The 17,379-nt window shown below is 36.2% G+C and overlaps 1 protein-coding gene across 8 annotated transcripts in view; it reads right to left on the reverse strand.

Annotated features, from left to right (window-relative positions):
- Positions 1–17,379, reverse strand: part of STAG1 (STAG1 cohesin complex component) — a 178,315-nt gene that overhangs the window by 100,597 nt on the left and 60,339 nt on the right. For 7 of the 8 annotated variants that reach the window (XM_068692780.1, XM_068692783.1, XM_068692784.1 and 4 more), the window contains exon 5: positions 10,675–10,771. In XM_068692780.1, coding sequence (XP_068548881.1) covers positions 10,675–10,771 — 97 coding nt within the window. Of the gene's footprint in view, positions 1–10,674; positions 10,772–16,168; positions 16,322–17,379 lie in introns of those variants that run through there. The other variant, XM_068692786.1, reaches the window with a different exon arrangement.

Genomic DNA, 17,379 nt, shown 5'->3' on the forward strand with positions numbered 1-17,379 from the left:
CAATGCCTTTTGGGGCTGTAAAATAGTCTGAAGGGAATTTGAGGATTTGGGTTGAGTTCAGTTCAAACGAAAGTTGGATGAGCAATATCCTTGGTACCAAAGGAACTCCCTACATACACACTGTCGTACACACGCTCACTTAGTACAATACAAATTCAATTCACATAAACTCCAGTTGTAAAGATCCTCAATTTCTTTGGGATCATAAGAACAAACAAAACAAACAAAACAAACAAAAAGGGGACTCAATAAAACCAGCTCTAACTGGAAGAAATGACTCAAGTTGTTACGGGGATCTGTGGAAACGTATCATGCTTGGTGTGCAAAATCTTGCCCTTTTTAGTCTTCTCCACCATCAGGAAAATAATAGCTAAAAGGCAACCAGTAAGAACACAGGAATAACAGCAATCTTTGGTTAAGCTCCAAAGACGCTCTTCTTGAATATATCCTCCTCTTCTTCATCAATGAGCAAAGAGTCACCCTAACTGGCTAATTAATTAAACTGACTTGAAAACTACAAGATGAAAACGGTAGGCAAAAATGGCTTTAATCAACCAAACAGAAACCTGACATATACATGTATTCAGGTCACCACAATTTGAAATTCCACCACTGCCACAAAATCTGCAAAACTATTCTCAGCTAAACTACTTAGAAAAAAAGTACTTTTTCCATCATCAAATAGAAGTATAATCTATGATAGTTCTCAATTTAATAAAAGAAAGGCTACTTAGCAGCACTGTTAGGTCCCTCAGAAATCTCCTCATTATTCAATAGCATAATTAAAGGCACTCCATGGATTCCCACTGCCCTATATAAACCATATGATGTACTTACTAATCAGCTTTAGTCTCCCAAAATGAAAATTTCGCCCTTTCTTTTAATAGATGGCCATATACTAATTTTCTTAACAGCTTTTGTGCACACCTGCTTTTCCACATTACTTTGTTCTTCTGCTTAAGGGATGCCAGTACGCTAAAACAATGTGGCTTTCTTTTACAGAATGTAGTAGCTTCCACTTTCTATCTTATTTCATTCATTGATTTTATTGTTATCCACCTGCCTGAGTTCTGAAGTATTACTCCTACTTCTGTCCCCAGAGACAAATTAAGCCTATGTAAAACTTCAGTCTGTCGTCTCTCTGGAAGAACAACTGAAGACTACATAATTTTCTGGTAGTTTAATTATATTATTCCAAAATTGTTTCTACATCTAGGAGCGTGATTTGATCAGTTTTTGATTCTCACTTCATTAGTTTACTTAAGGATCTCCTTCTCCGAGATTTGCGATTTTACTTTCCAAACAACTTTTACTACATCATAGGTCAGTTATTTTTGTTGTTTGAGATAGGGCTGGTTCTGTATTTTGTTGTATCTGATTCTACAACTGGATGATACAAAAACGTTTGGAAAGAGGTGCTTTGTGGTGATCCAATTTACTGCCTTTCATAGTTGTGTAAACAGAAGCCCCATTCAATCTCCAAAATAAAACTGTTTGAGGTTCAGCATTTAAGTTACAAAAATATTCACAACTATCCAGGCAGAAATTTCCAAAAAATAATTTTATAATGTCAATGACTTTTTTTTTTAAAAAACAATGTCATTCTTTAGCGGTATTTTAGAAAAGTATGACCTCTAACTCTTTTCATAGAGCTACCTGCAATACTTCCCAGTTCAATTCATACAGCTGCTTATGTATTCTTCATTCAGAGACTGTACTGGGAATAAACAAGATCAATAGCAAATGCATTCTTGCCATACTAAATTAGATCTGAAGCAGAAGTTGTTTTAGTGGGTTAATCCCTTGAGAATTGTGGGATCTGATGATCTCTTGACTGTAATAAAAGGTTATTTCAAATACCATTATTGGCTATATCTACATATGGTCTACAAGAACAACAATATTATGATCTATATAATTAAATATATCTACAGTAAGTTTTCATTTCAAAAAGTGGCAAAATTTTCTAGGCCCTTTTTTCATGATCATTCTGTCCTAAATCACAGCATTTTACAAGCAATGTAGACTCATTTCAAGAATGAATTAATAAATCAAATAAATAGTAGGGAAGGTGGTAAATCTGACGACTATAGGAAAGGAATTTCAAAAGATCACGTTATGACTTTGTAGAGGTTTACTTCCACAACAGATGGTGCCTATTAAACTCAGCAGACTACTCCTGAGAGAAAAGACTTTCTCATCAAAGGTGTTTTAACCTTGTAACTGTAGAGTTCACCCCTTTACGAAATCAGGCAGTTTCGAACTGAAATACCGATGCTACAGATGGAAAATATGAATACCAGTTTCATTTAAGCCAATGATGTTAACTGAAAGAGAAGCCAAACATTTCTACTGATGTACCCACTTCTCAGTTGATGAGTTATCCAAAAACTGCGTTCAGCTTTGCTTACTTAAGCAAAAATACAGAGTATTAGAAAGCTTGCTCCTAACCTCTTTTTGCAAGATTTGATGGTACTTTTGTGCAACACCCTGTTCCACCCTTCCAGGTATCCCAGAAATTTGTACCATGCTTCTTGCTTGAGGCAAAAAAAGGAAAAGAAGAGAACATGGAGGTAAAGGCAATATATACCAGTGTGCCCTGTAACAGATTTGATCCTGGCAGTACCATGAAATGGCATAACTTCCAGTTAAAAGAAGGTGAAAAATATTAAAGCTTGTCTGGTCATAGTTTAGGCTGAAGAAGACTGAGGCTGAAGGCTGATGTAAATAGTGAATAAAGTAAGTAGTACCGGAATGTTAGAGGATTGTGGCTGCTTCTGTAAGAGTCCACTTTTTATTCTTTCCAATTCTGATGCACCTTCTTTGAAACCCTAGCTGCTCTGTTTCTTCTATATCCAGCTACTATGGAATCCTTGCAGATTAAGGTAATACTGGGTTTAACAACTTTCTTTGTGCTGGAGAATAAGGCTGTTTCATTAGAATGCAGATCTTCTTAATCATCCCTGACTTTCTCTTCAGAAGTAATTACTGAAGTGTGTACTAGCACTATATTTAATAAACTAAGTATGGTTTCCTTAATGCAAAAAAGAGAGAACAACTACAGTGTTACCTGAAAGAAAAAAAAAAAAAAAAGGAATTTCTAGAATTTAATTCGTACTCTTGGTGTGGAAAATCTGACTCTAACACCGGCAGAATTTGTATGTTTGGAAAGGCAAGAGATGCAAGAAGTCATTGTACTTGTAACCTAGTTAGAAAGCACTAAGATCTAGTGGTATTTGATGGCTTTTTATAGTTTATGTCTTCAAAGAAAGTACATTTTAAGTCACCTAAAAAAAAATCTGGCAAACATAACTAATGCATAGGTAAAGACTAACTCATAGGCAGGCATAATCTACCCATAAGTCTTAGAGCAGTACTGTCAAAAAAAACCCCACCAAACTGATGTTTTTCCTAATCTGTTTAGTACAGAGGGGTTCCTCCTACAACAATTTATACTACATAAAAAACAAACCAAGCATAACTAAAAAGGAAATTATACAGATATGACCTTGTAACAAAACTATTCTGAAGCCTTAAAATCAAGAGGTATTTATCGGTCTTCCCTTTTAAATTAATTGTAGCACTAAAGCATCATGATAGACCTGATAGAAACTTCTCAAATAGTGCCTTTACAGTCACATGAGTAGTACCATTTTCCTGATTGATATGTATGTAATTAACTGAACACATTGGAAAACAAGTGGTAATATGTGAAAGCCTTAGGCCATTTATCTTCAACGAGCAGTCCCATAAATGATATTACAAGCTATGAATTCACTAAGTAGTACACAGGAGAAGAACACAAACTTTGTTCCATGCTTACAAGTGTTTTCATTTTTAGCAGATTTGAACGTATGATACAGCACCGGCAGTGCAGACCTTGCTTTTATTCACTAAAAATTCAAAGGTAACTTGCCATTCCTTACATTATGCATTTGACAGCTCTAAAACATTCCAGTATTTCTAGTCTTGTCAATTAATTAAATAAATTTGTTTCAAATACTTTAAAATTTTAAATTAATTCACATTAATAAAACATTTAATATCTGATTTTAAGCCCACTTATTTTTGGTCATACTTGATATACAAACAGTTCAACGTTTTCATGGAGAAAGTAATAAAAAAATGTAAATGTTTGTTTTAAATTACTGTTGCTCCTGTTACCAATTCCTAGGGTAAAATCTTGGACTGAAGTCAGAGGTCAAAACAGCAGGTATTTCATTCAGCAATTTACGAAACCACAGACCCAGCATGCCCTTCATTCATGTCCACTGTACTGCACAGTCAGCAGATTTCTGCATTTTTTTCTACTGGTTTCTGAAAGCGGTAGGATGCACCTTTTAGGAAAAAGACGCCATCAGCTCATAGGTGTTTATAAGACTGTGATGTGGTATTTCAAACCTTTTCCATACTCTCACGTCTGAATTCTTTTATTTTTAAATTTTCAAGGCTTCCAGAAAAGTCAGGAAGGCGGAAAGCTTAAAAATAAAACAAACAAACCCACAAACCAGAGATTTGTAGCTATTCTTCCCACATGCAAATTCTGAAGAGCAAAAGAGTAGAAAAAGACAGGAAGAAGTACAAGAGATGAAAGTATAGAGGCCATTCTGCAGAAAACAGGAAGAAAAATGGAAAACTTTTCTGATTCAAAAGCCACTGACACTAAAGCTTGAACTTCAAAACATTTAACAAAAAGAATCCATATGCAAATTTTCACAAAAATTCACTTTGGACATAACCACATTACTTGCCAAATATTTGATATGAAAACTTTATCTAACTTCACTTAAAGAACTGAGCTGATGAAACATTTAACGCAGCTCTGGTAACCTAATTTATCTTCTACCCAAGCCAGTTAATAATTTGCATCTTATTTTCACTTTGAATGTTGTAAGCTTTCACTTCAAAATAAACACATTGCAAAAATGACCTTGAGGCTCAGAATCAAGAAGTAGAAAGTTCAGATCTGGTTTATCTTCACCACATGTGAAATTAAAAAGAAAATTAATTCACTTCTATCCTTCAGTCTTACCTGCCAGTTTTTGCATGTGGTTAGCGGTATCTTTTTAATACCTCATAGAGGTATTGGGGACGTATATTTATTTCTGTACATTATTCATACAGAAAATTTTATAAAACCTTAACATTACTGGAACTTAGGTAATTTACAGGTAAGCATCATTTTTTTTTAATGTGCAATGGTCATTTACTTCACAAATTCTCCCCTATACTCACACACTAAAAAGGGGTTTTATAGAAAAAACTTAAAGTGTGTTTTATGCTTTATACCCATAATAAAAATGTGAACTCCGACACAATGAATAACTTTATTTTCTAAGTTATTAAAAATATTAAATATGTTCAGACTATCAATTACGTAGTAATACATGAATGACAGAAGAGGAAGCATTTTACCACATGCCAAAGCCAGCAACATTTCTCACAAACAATTTTGCAGTTCCTCATGTAAGGACCATTTGCAGGAAATTATGTTTGTCATTCAGTCTTCTTTCAATGCTCAATAGCATTCATCTGTAAGAATAATATCATTCCACTGACCACAAACAAAACTGTGTTCAACTAACCAATAAATGACTGTCCTTCTTAAACCAAAACATTATTATATTTACAACATTATTCCCCTATTAAAACATTATTAATCAAAGTAAATAACACTATTTCCTCTCTAATTTGCTTTCTGAAATCCTGCCCAACAGCAAAGCAAGCAGTTGTTTGTTCTTTTCTTTTGCCAATCATACAATGGCCACTTCACAGCGCTTATTCCTGGTTTTAGCCTTCAATTTCGTTAGGTAAAACATAAATCTATTAGCTTGCTCCATGCCCTCAATTAAGGGCATAGAACATTAATAAAAATCAAAATGAGTGCGTGTCTCGTGTTCAAGCAAGCTAGCTCATAAATCCTGCGCTTGTTGACTCTGTCTGTACCATATGACCACAGAATTTTTCAGAGCGTCTTACAAGAATGTGTCAGGAACAACTAGAGATTCAAAGCTCAAGCTGAAAGAGTGTGGACTCCTGTCTGCCCAATTCACAAGGAAAACGTTAATAAAAAACATTCTGCTTTCAATATTGTGCACGAAGTTCTTACACAGATTCCTGCTTACTTGCAATTAAAAAAGTAACACTAAACAACAGCAGCAGTCATAGTTGACTGATGGCAGTTTGAATGTTTATTCATTAACATTTAATTCCTCAAAACAAAACAAAACAAACAAAACAAACAAACAACAAAAAATAATAGTGAAGATTTTGAGGTGGAATGTGACACATGAGAAAATCTTCATATAAAGGAAATCCACCCATTTTCTTGACCAACAGTACCACTTCTAAAATCAACTTGAGCGTGCCATATCACAAACTTTCGAAGGGGGAGCCCTTTAAAATCCAGAGAAGGCTATAAGGCTAAGAATTTAACAGTGAGGAAGTTTCACCAATTTTGTTTCTCCAGTAAGTAGTGTCTTAAAGCTGTCCAATACAGGGCAAGGCGAGCAGAAGATGCAGAGCTCAAACCACTTCTGCAAATCCTCTTAAGAAGTTACAGGTTTCTGGCTTACCTATCAGAAAAGAAATGAGAGGGAAGCAAGAGAAAGAATGGGAATAATTTCACTGTGTACTTGAAGTACTTAAGTAGTTCTCTTCAACATGTGAGAGACCCTTTTCCCCTGCAAAAGAAAGCTTCTTTTCTTACATGAACTTGATAGGTTGGTTTGTCCTTCACAGCTTAAGAGGCTGTTTCAACCACTAATTGCTTCTGGTTAGGAAAAAAAATATATTTATTCCACAAGCATGGCTCTCAGCCTTTAAAATCCAGAAAGGTCAGAGTACTTGTGGAGTTTTCTGTTTGTTTTATATCAATAACAGAAGGCAAAAGCAGACAGTAATGCAGATCCCCAAAGCAGCTCTAAATGCACAGAGTTCCAGAAATGGAAACAGCCTGGTTGTCATAGCAGCAGAGCATGATACCTGAGCTAATTACTCAGGCTGAGAGGCACAGCTAATTAGCCCAGATGCAGCATCATACTGACACAGTTATAATGCTTCTGGGACCTGGGCACGCATATTGCTGATTAGACATTTCAGCTTGCTTGCAACTGGCTCAGAGATCTAAGCACACTACGCTGCGCTTTATGCAAGTATTCAAGAAAAAACAAAACAAAAAAACTTCAAATAAGAAAGCAATGGAATAGAGCACCAAAAAAATCACAGAAAACTGAACACTGATCAGCAAATTGTCTGCAAGAGCGGAGGATGCCTGTATCCGCACTGCTACAGACCAAGCTACAAAATTTGAAATTGAAAACTCAGTCGTACGAATACACTTTCTCCTTCCAGCCAAGTGAAAGTTAATTAAAAAATCCGTTTATCATTATGACAGCCTAAATTCAAGAAAGTTCCCTGTTAACTAAAAATACAAAACCCTAAATTTATTTTCTGTCAGACAAAGAAGGCGGCAAATACAACAACACCTTCTTTATGGGCTGTGAATACGCTGAAAAATAAATACCTCCTACTAAACAAACAAACCTTTTTCCTGTGATGGTAAACAGCATTTATTTGCTCTTTTTCCGAACATAAAAGCTATTTTAAAACTGAACACTAACTTTTTCATCTTTCTAAGGTACTATCTAATACAAGATCCTCCTTCCTTTCAGAAAATGCAATGCATTTAAAAATAGTACAAAACAAACAAAACATAATTTATTTTTATTCAGTTTACCAGCCCTTGTGAGCCATTCTCTCACAGAAACACCACGTCACATCACACAGGAAACTACAATAAACTGTGAAAGGCAGGTATTCTTAAAGAAAAAAAAAATACAGGATAAAGGAAAATTTAACTCTTTTAACTGTCTCTTTTTGGTAATCAAAATTAGTAAAGGCAACAAACACACCGATTGAGTGGGAAAACCAGTGAAAAGATGGTATAAAAAGTGATTTTAACCCCAGTGCAAATCCAGTTATTGAACAGAGATGCTTTTGTTAGTTCAACAGTACAACCTTCTTATTTATACTAAATGAACCTAAGAATACAAGAAAGACTACTGAAGTCATGCTAAAAATAAATCTCTGGTGTTTTAATTGTCATTGTATGAACCAGAACACAATACATAGAGAGTAACTAATTAAATACTCAGAAGAGCTGACAAAGGACAGACAGATGCTTGAATATCTGGTTAATATTTATTCAAAGTTGCACAGATCTTGTACATTAGCCTGCAAAATACATAATTTTTCCATTTTTAAATACTTTATGTAACATGCCTGCTTATTTATATTTATAACAGATCACTTATAATTTCAGGAAAATCTCTAAGAAAAACTGGAGGATGCTAAGAGGTTCATTCCAGTGTATGCACTGCCCAGTAGAATGGGATAAATACATAAAGATCTGTATTTCTCTACATATAAGGATATTTTTGTCAGGGTCAATACTATTGCTATGTAAAGCTATTAAATTTTGTGCCTAAAGTATCTAATTGAAGTCAAAAACATGCGCAGCCTCTTCACCTTTTTACAACTGTTGCAAGATATGTCAAGCTAAATGCATTTTACATAGATTTAGATATCAAATGCTTCTAAGCCCTATCATAGCACTAGATTTATCAAACCTAGCATCACTTTCAAAGTTTCCTGAGGAATTTTATCTGTGATATATTAGAGCATATATTCTTGCCATGAAAAACAAACTTTGGTCTTCCTCACAAAACAGAGGAAATCCCCAAATTTCCATACCTCATTTTAATTAAGGATAGCTTATTATGCATTTCACGCTATACACTCTCTTCTGAAAAAGCTTTTACTTATTCTAGTGAGCAGGCATGTTTACTAGAATGGGAAAGGGAAAAGCCACAACTGAGAACAGGAAAGAACAGAGCCGTTTGCCAGGATTGTAACCCTGTTTACAGCTGCGACCATACACACTGCAAAAATTCCATCACAGAAATAAATCCCTCAAAACACACTGTAAAGTCAAGGGACAAGTCATTTTTGCTTTCTTTTTCCTATCATTGCTGTTCAGAATCGGAGGACCACTAACATGAGCTCGGCAGAGAGATACTCCTGTGGGTGCAAAACAGAATACTGAAAACAGATAGAAAGTCACTATAAAAAAATGAAACAAACAAACAAACAAAAACCACAACAAAACATAAGACTACCACCAAGAAAAAAAGTAAATGACATCAACCACTTAAAGTGCTGTGCCAATAATGGAAAGCTTTTCTGAGAAGCAATGGCTTCAATAGCATATGGTTGACAGCTGGCATTCAGCCTGTGTCAACCAGAAACAAGAAGTTAAAAAATACAATTCTTCTGAGATTTTAAGAGTGCTGCTTTCTCCAACAAGGAGAAAAAAAGGAAGTAGAAATTACAGGAGAACAGCAAGGGAATGAAGATATACTTATGACATGACTACACCAAAAGCTTCCATTAAAAATAAAAACATATGGCCATGAATCCCCTTTGGTTTAATGCCGCCCAAATTCTTGAAATGTCTTTTTTTTTTTTCATATACACCTTTAAAAGAGAGCGTTAAAAAAGGGTGAACAGAATGCAACCATCTTTACACAAGCTGCAAAACAAGTCTGAAAAATATTTTAGGCAATCTGTGTGAACAGTATAGACATTGACAGAGGCTGGTAACCTAAACCCTAAGCTTTAGCCCTTTCACAGAATGCTTTCACAACTCCAGTCTTTCCTATAATCCATAAAATAAATTTCTTTCCTTAAGCTACAAAAAAAGGTTTTTCTCTGATGCTTTTAACTCTACTTGGGACTTCTCCTTACAGTTAAGAAGGAAGAAAAGGGACTTGTACCCAAATCATTTGATGGTCTAATGGTGTATTTGCACATCAGTTACAAAATGGGGAAAAAGCATTTTTGAATTATAGGCTATTTTCAATTATACTCAAAGCAAATTACAGGAAGCATCAGGAAACAAACAACAGTTTGGTTCTACATGCTACAGAAGGAGTAGAGTTTTGTCTCTCTGTTTTCAAGGTTAACTGTAAAAAAACAACACATGAAAAACTCATTAGAAAGCACAATGTGGTAAAGGAATGCTAGAAATAGCGTCCTATTCCAGGTAATGGAGGCTGATTAAATAGGGTATAGAAGACTGTCCACACTGCTGACTTGATACAAGTATTACAAAGGAAGAAGTAAAATTGGTGCTTTATCCAAAAAAAACTTCTCTTGCTAATTGAAGGCAACTGAAGCTTGACTCCCTCCTCTTCAGATGAAAAAAATCTTGTTTTCCTAGAGAGACAGGAATAAAAAAGCAGTTGAAGTATAGCTACACCTACTAATTCTCATAATTAGAAAATATTTGGGAAGAAAGAGAAAGGGGAAGTAAAGATACGCCTACCTTGATTAACAGATCTTTGGTCTCCTTTTGCTGACGAGTAGAGTATCTCTGGGAGGATTTGGACACTTTAGGATGATGGCAGGAAAGTGAGTAAAAGAAAGGGTATGCCCTTGACAAATAAGCTTTAAATAAAATTATTCCTGAATGCAGACAATATTTCTATATCAACCATGCATATGAGGAGTACCAATCCACGTGCCTCCCACATCTTTACCAGCATTTGCACTAACGCACGTTTGTATGACTGTCAGATTTATTCTATACAACTTGTATCCAACGTTCTGTACCTCGACATCCTGAACACTGGATAAAGAAGTTGATTAAATCCAGAAGTGCTATGTCCCTGTCTTGTTTATATGATTCAATCCAGTCGTCCACCACAGACTGTCAAGAAAAAAAGAATACTTATCAGACACTCTTAAAAAGTGTTTTATTAAAGACAATCACTATTCTTTTCAGAATATAATTTTATAACTGAGAATTTATTTTGCATAACTTTATGTGTGTGCAAATGCAGAAATCTATACACCTTCTCTTAAGGTGGAGACAGAACAAATATTGTTAGAGAACAGAACTATATGCATTGTTTTCTGGTATTGTAATCGTATAAACACAGATTCAAATTCAAATCACTTTAATTTCTCAAAACCCGCAGTATTTATACAGTTTCACAGTTGTGTTGAAAAAACAAATACTGTAATTCCATACAGAATGACCAACATGCACTCCCAGAAAACTAATGAGTAGAAACATTTGGGGATAAAAACTGAATTTACAACACATAATGCACATCTCAGTATTTCTAAAGGTCTAAGCAGTACATCAATCATTCATAAACGCTGTTCAGGAAGACAGAATGCAATTAAGACTATTTTGTGAATATAAAACATACAGAAATTGGTCTTACAGTGTTTGGGAGTCAATAATTCACCTGAATCACTGTATATGAAGTGGAGTCAGTTTCAATCTGCACTCAGAACTATATATAGCCAGGATATATTTTTATAATCACTGATAAGCAGGCATAGCATGCAGTGATTATTATGAGGGATAGCAGGGAGAAGGACAGAAAGCAAACAGGTGTCAAGGTTTGTCATTTGTCATGTATTAATCTCTGGTGACACAGTAGCGCTTCAGTGGCTTGATGAGAAATGGCACTAAGTGAATTTTGCCAGTCAACACAAAAGTGCAATCACGTCACAGCATTGGAAAGAGTTAATGGCAGACATACATCAGCCAAAAGGAACATGGAGCCACACAGCAAATGGCAAAGCCTGTAGCTGCTTCCCATACAGACATATTCTGACCCTGTCAGCGCGGGGGGACCCAGGACTTTTAAAACTCCTGATGTAAGTACAATGGAGCAATGAGGACAAAGTAAACAAAGTAACTGTGGAAATGCTTTAAGAACTGTTCTGGAAGAGCAGGAGGATTTGATGAGGTCCCTCTTCAGCCCGATTCAGGCTTAAGGAATACAAGTATGACCTCCTTCCACGTCACTAATGTACAGTATTAGTAAACCTCTCTATTTGGACCTCCATAATTACATACACAATAAAGGTAATGAATTGTACATATTTAATGTAACCAAATAATATATTTTACTTACTTTACTAGGAGAAAAAAAATCTTTACTATTCCATGTATGTGATGGTATTCATTAAGAGAAGCTTGATTAGCCTGACTATACTACTGGAGCACACCTTGTAAATGGATTGTTTTATTTTGGGGAGTTCTGGTTTATAATGCATTTCTATAAAATTAAAAATATTAATCCCCCTCAATCAGCTTCTCAACCAAGCTGGAAAAAGAATGAATAGGAAGGTCAGAATTCAAATTACTCAACCTCTTGGAAAAAAATTGCCTCTTTCTGAACTGTCAGACATAAGGATAGGTTCTGGAAACATCCCTCTGCAGTTCCCATCTTATCCACATGAAATCTCCCCTGATTGCTAGTAGGACCTCAGCAAGTGTTTGGAAGAGGGAAACAGTGAGAAAACAGTTTTGTACATACTAGGAACAACAGCCTCTGTGAAATGAGCCAACATGCTCCATCTTTAACACAGGTCACTATACTTGTTCCTAACCCAAGTCAGGATGAGAATATCAGCATTCTCATGTTATTCAACAACCAGCATGAATTTCTACACATTCAAATTGCCAAAAAAATAAGTTTTTAGAGGTTTTGTCTACAAATACACTTGCATGCACAGTAGGAGAAGAAATCTTACAAAACACTGCCCATCTGCTACTTAGAAGAAATCAAAAAGAAAGTCTTGGCCTTAAATTAATCTTGTTGAGAAAACATAAAGCAGTAGCACAAAACTGACTATCCAGAATGCTTCGCTATTTTTTCATCACAAATTTAGCCCTCTTCCCGTCAGTATCAATCATTCATAGAATTCACCACAACATATAAAACCAAACTTTACCAAATGTAAAAAATTATTTACTAAAACAAATATTGACAAAGCTTCATGACCAGCCTGCTGCTATACTGACAACTTAAAACATTTGTTTGAACAGCTTTATTAGTGTAGATATCAGAGCAACATCCAATTGCCAGCAGCTAATTCTTTCACTGAAAAAAACAGCAGCTGTGCTGGGTCAGACCACAGGTTCTCCCACCCCACAGGGCTTCATGTAGGGAAAAAGGTAATAGGGCAAGAATATACCAATACTTCGCAGTTACTCTCCCAGACTCTTAATTTGCAGCTCAGAAGCTTCCTGAGTGTGAATATGGTTCAACAGACGTTGTATTTCCTTTCATGAATGTGTCTGTGAACCAGAAAATGTTACCATCTACAGCACCTTGTAGCAGTATGTCTCAAGGGTTAAATACTCACTGCAAAAAAGCGCAACTTTTGTTTTAAACTTGCCAATAGCTAGTTCTATCTGATGCTACCTAATTCTTAAGGGAGAAGAGAACACAAACCTCCAGCACCTATTTCCATTTGCCATGTTTCCACCATATTCTCCTCTTGGCATCTCTCAGGCAGAAGAATCCTATTCTGTGCCGTTGTGGCTTGCACAGAAATATTTTCATGTCCTTATCTTTGCTCATCCTTGTCACACATCTCTATACGTTTTCTGGAGTTTATTATATTCTTCGAGCCTGGAAAATCTCAGATGTTTTTTCTGTGTGTTAGGAACTAGTTCTCAGCCAGTGTCTGTGCTCTACCCATAGACTTGTTTCACATAAAGCACTCCTTGTAGAAGTAAGGCTAGCCCGAGAGATTCCTTTCCAAATTCAGTTTTGCTCACTGCAAGTCATTCTGGTCTGTGCTATAAATTAGGTCAATGAACCCATCTGGATTTAAAAGAGGAGGGTCAGAGGGAAGACCTGTACAAAGATCTTTCCATTTTTATTCTTCTTCTTTTAAGCAGTTATTCAATTGCTTTTCACCATACTACTTCAAAACCATAGCATGAGTTCAGCTCATCTACCTTCTGCTCTTTTTCAGTCTCTTTACATACAAAGGATTTGTGAGGGACATGCTATGTCCTTAAGCAAGGGACAGCAGGCAAAGACTGCCTCCTGCATTGTCTGCACCTAATAGAGGATTGACAGAAAGTTTTAGCTAACATTTTTAATATTTGGGTACAATTCATCTCACCTAGCTTTACATGCATAGCCCACAGCCAGCCAGTTGCTCCCTTTACACTGAACAGTCTGTGTGTGCTATACATACTTGCATATATATAGCCAATATTCAGTGGAGTTGACAGCGTAATTCATCTGTGCAGAGCACGTTTGCACTGCGAGGTAACTCCTGCCTAAACCTGTTCATGATTACACCAGGTAGAATCCGCTGCATCTCAGGGGAGGTGAGGGTGACAAGGCACAGAGGCACCCAACCTGTGGGTATCACCACCCAGCCACACAAATCCCATTTGCTAACCCCTAAACACGAGGGGGGATTTTTAGTATATCAAAATCAAAGTAACACCCACACATCTACAGAATTCAACCTCTCATGCACATTTGGCATGCTTGTTGGTAATTTTTTAAAAAGAGATTACAGTTTAAGGCAACAGGAGATAATGAAGCCAGACTACATATGCTACAACAGTTGGAACTTAATCAAACTGTTAACTTTTGATGCAACAGAAAAGAGCTATAAAAACTGAAAACATTAGGATGAAAAAATAAAAAGATACACATCAGACTGAAAATAGAGACAAGTATCAACTGAACCAAAAAATCCAGCAGTAATCCAAAAACCAGGAAAAAGGCCGAATATGAGAGAAAAAGAAATCAGGCAGGAAACAGTAGAGCAAAGGGTGCAGCAAGGAATCATTGCCAGAAAAGGACAATTTTGCATAAACTTGCATAGAGGAAAAGACTCCTGTTAAAAACAAGGATATCTAGCCAACAGTCCACAGGTTACTACAAACCCTGTCAGATGATTTCATCTTGTGAGCACCCTCCTTCCAGTCACCCCATGTTCAAGAGCTTCTCAGGCACAAGCAAGCAGCAAACTCCCTTAATAATTCTCCCAGCAATGGCCCACATTTGGTCACCATCCTGCCCTGGCCCCTCCCTGTCATCTGTCCCAAACACAGGATGGACAGTGCAGTGAAGGCACATGTAGTGACAGGAGGAGGGAAGGACCTTTGGAAAGGAAGGAGCTACAAGCAGGCTCCATCCAGAAGAATTAATCCCAATGAGAGGCTTCTCGCCTACTGCTGCAAAACAATTCTGGAAGATGGCAAGCTTAGGTTGCACAAGTTGTTCTGGTGGTGCCCATCTGCTGCCAGATGTTTCTACCTTCAGATGCAGTAGGGAGCATGGATCTGCCATACGGAAATAGGCACTTCACGTGCTCTGCATGACAGAGGTGATAAATTCAGCATTCCTAGGAAGCATGTGCTGCAGTATTCTGCCCAGGTGCAGGAAACCAGCACTTTCAGGATTCACCACATGCAGTGAGTGTGCACAAGGGAAGGGCCCTGACAAGGTTATGAAGTACAACAAATGAGAAATTACGTGAGCTTCTCATCGTCATTACCAGCTTGGAGTAAGGCAAGGAGTATTGTAACTAAATTTTAAGAAAAGTCAAAAACTATCGAGCTTGATTACAGAGATGGAAATTACTCCAGTACCACCCACAACTCCCTCTCACTCCCTGCTCACAAAAGAAAAAAGAAAGCAGCTACATATAAATATATATATGCACGCACACACATATATACATGCATGTACATCTATAGAAGCTATAGATATACGTATATATACAGAGATGCACCACATCTCTGAGTCAGTCATTGTGACAAGCCCGTACAAGTACATTCTACATAAATGAGATTCAGTATTTTATCAAATTTGAAAAATGCTTCTATTCTTATGAGAACTGAGTGAAAAATCAGGATCTTCTGCAAATGACAGATGACAGATAGTACAAATACGTAGTCAGCACAGAGATTTTCAAAAGCCCATAACAGCTTTCAAGAGAATCTCGCAGAAATTTACTCTGCAATGACTCTGCTTCAAAAACTACCATGTAGCACAGTTGGAAGACAAAATCTAACATGCCTAATAGGCAAGAAATGAGAAGCTTAAAGAAAGTTAAGGAAGTCGCAAAATAGATCCACAGTCTGAATAAACAGCTTAAAACCAATCATGGAAACTCTACAGATATACTGACCTTCACATCTCAAGTCTGCTAAAAGATAAATCAGAAAATTTTTTAGTATTGAAGAGAAATAGCAGCCTGACTTGCCAGTAAAAGCAAAAGTGTGATGCAATGAACGAAATAATGAAACTAGTTATCTTATTACCTCCTGGAGGCTTTTCAGCTACGAATCCATTTCATATTCCTTCAGAGCAAGAACATTACTACAGTTCAGAGCGTTAAGTGCTGGAGGAACCACAGGGACTAACTGCAGATGATACTTTGCCAGCTCATGTAAATTATACAGTCTCGCTAAATATTAATGAAAGTTCATTTCATAAAGCTACTTCCCAATTTAAATTAAGTAACAATTTGGCAGCAGTGCTACTAAAACAAAGTAAAAACAAATGACACTGTATGTTCAAGTGTAAGATCTGAGTCAACTGTAAACTACGGCAAATCAAGGCTGAAGAACATTTAAATAATTTGCCGTTTCATACAGCTGATCATGGTCATGCTTCACTTACAGTGAAAACAACAGACAAAATATGACTGGGATGGGCGTACAGTGTGTTTATATAAAAGTTACCAAAAAAATCAAAATAAAAGTATATAAGGCATAATAATGCCTTCTGCCAATAAACAGTTACTCATATGAAATTTGAAGCTTACTGAAACAAGAAAGGAAAGGAGAGAGAAATTAAAAATTTCCACTATCTGTATAAAGAGTAGCCTGAAGAGAACAGCTAAAGAACGTGCTTTAACAGGTGGTGAGAGTAACTTAGAGAACTGTGAAAATAAGAACATAAGGTAAGAAATGGAAGTAGCAAAAGACTTGTAGTGCTCTGTGTAAAATTCTTTAAGTTAATTTATGCAGGGTTTTTTTTTTTTTTTTTTTTTTTTTAATAACACAAATTTTTTAAGGTCAATTTTTGTGAAGACTGATGTAATCACCCAGACAGTTAGTGGGGAGAAGGTAGTCCCTAGCACGTACAAGTATGTGCAGTTTCACGTTCTGCATTAGACCTCAAGATGACTGGTAGCATTCCAAATTGCAGACAGCAAGTATAATAGACACCCACTGAAAAAAATAATATAAGGTTAATAAAACAGAACTGTAGACTGAAAAGCTGCAGTTTATCCTTTTTTCTCTAAAGATGGTCATTTTAAATTATGAGAGTTCATGCTTTGCTAACTCCTAGCGAGCATTTTTTGAAAATGATTCTTTATGGTAAATCTTACTTTAATGTAACAGTACCTGTTTCTTGTTTCTCTTTTTCATAAGCAGAGACAAGAAAATCTGCTTAATGCAGTGTCTATCTATATAGCTTTTTCTTTTTTTCCTGAAGCATAGAGTGGGAAGGAATAAAATCTTAA

The sequence above is a fragment of the Anas acuta genome, chromosome 9, assembly GCF_963932015.1.
Source record: "Anas acuta chromosome 9, bAnaAcu1.1, whole genome shotgun sequence".
Classification (NCBI taxonomy): Eukaryota; Metazoa; Chordata; class Aves; order Anseriformes; family Anatidae; genus Anas; species Anas acuta.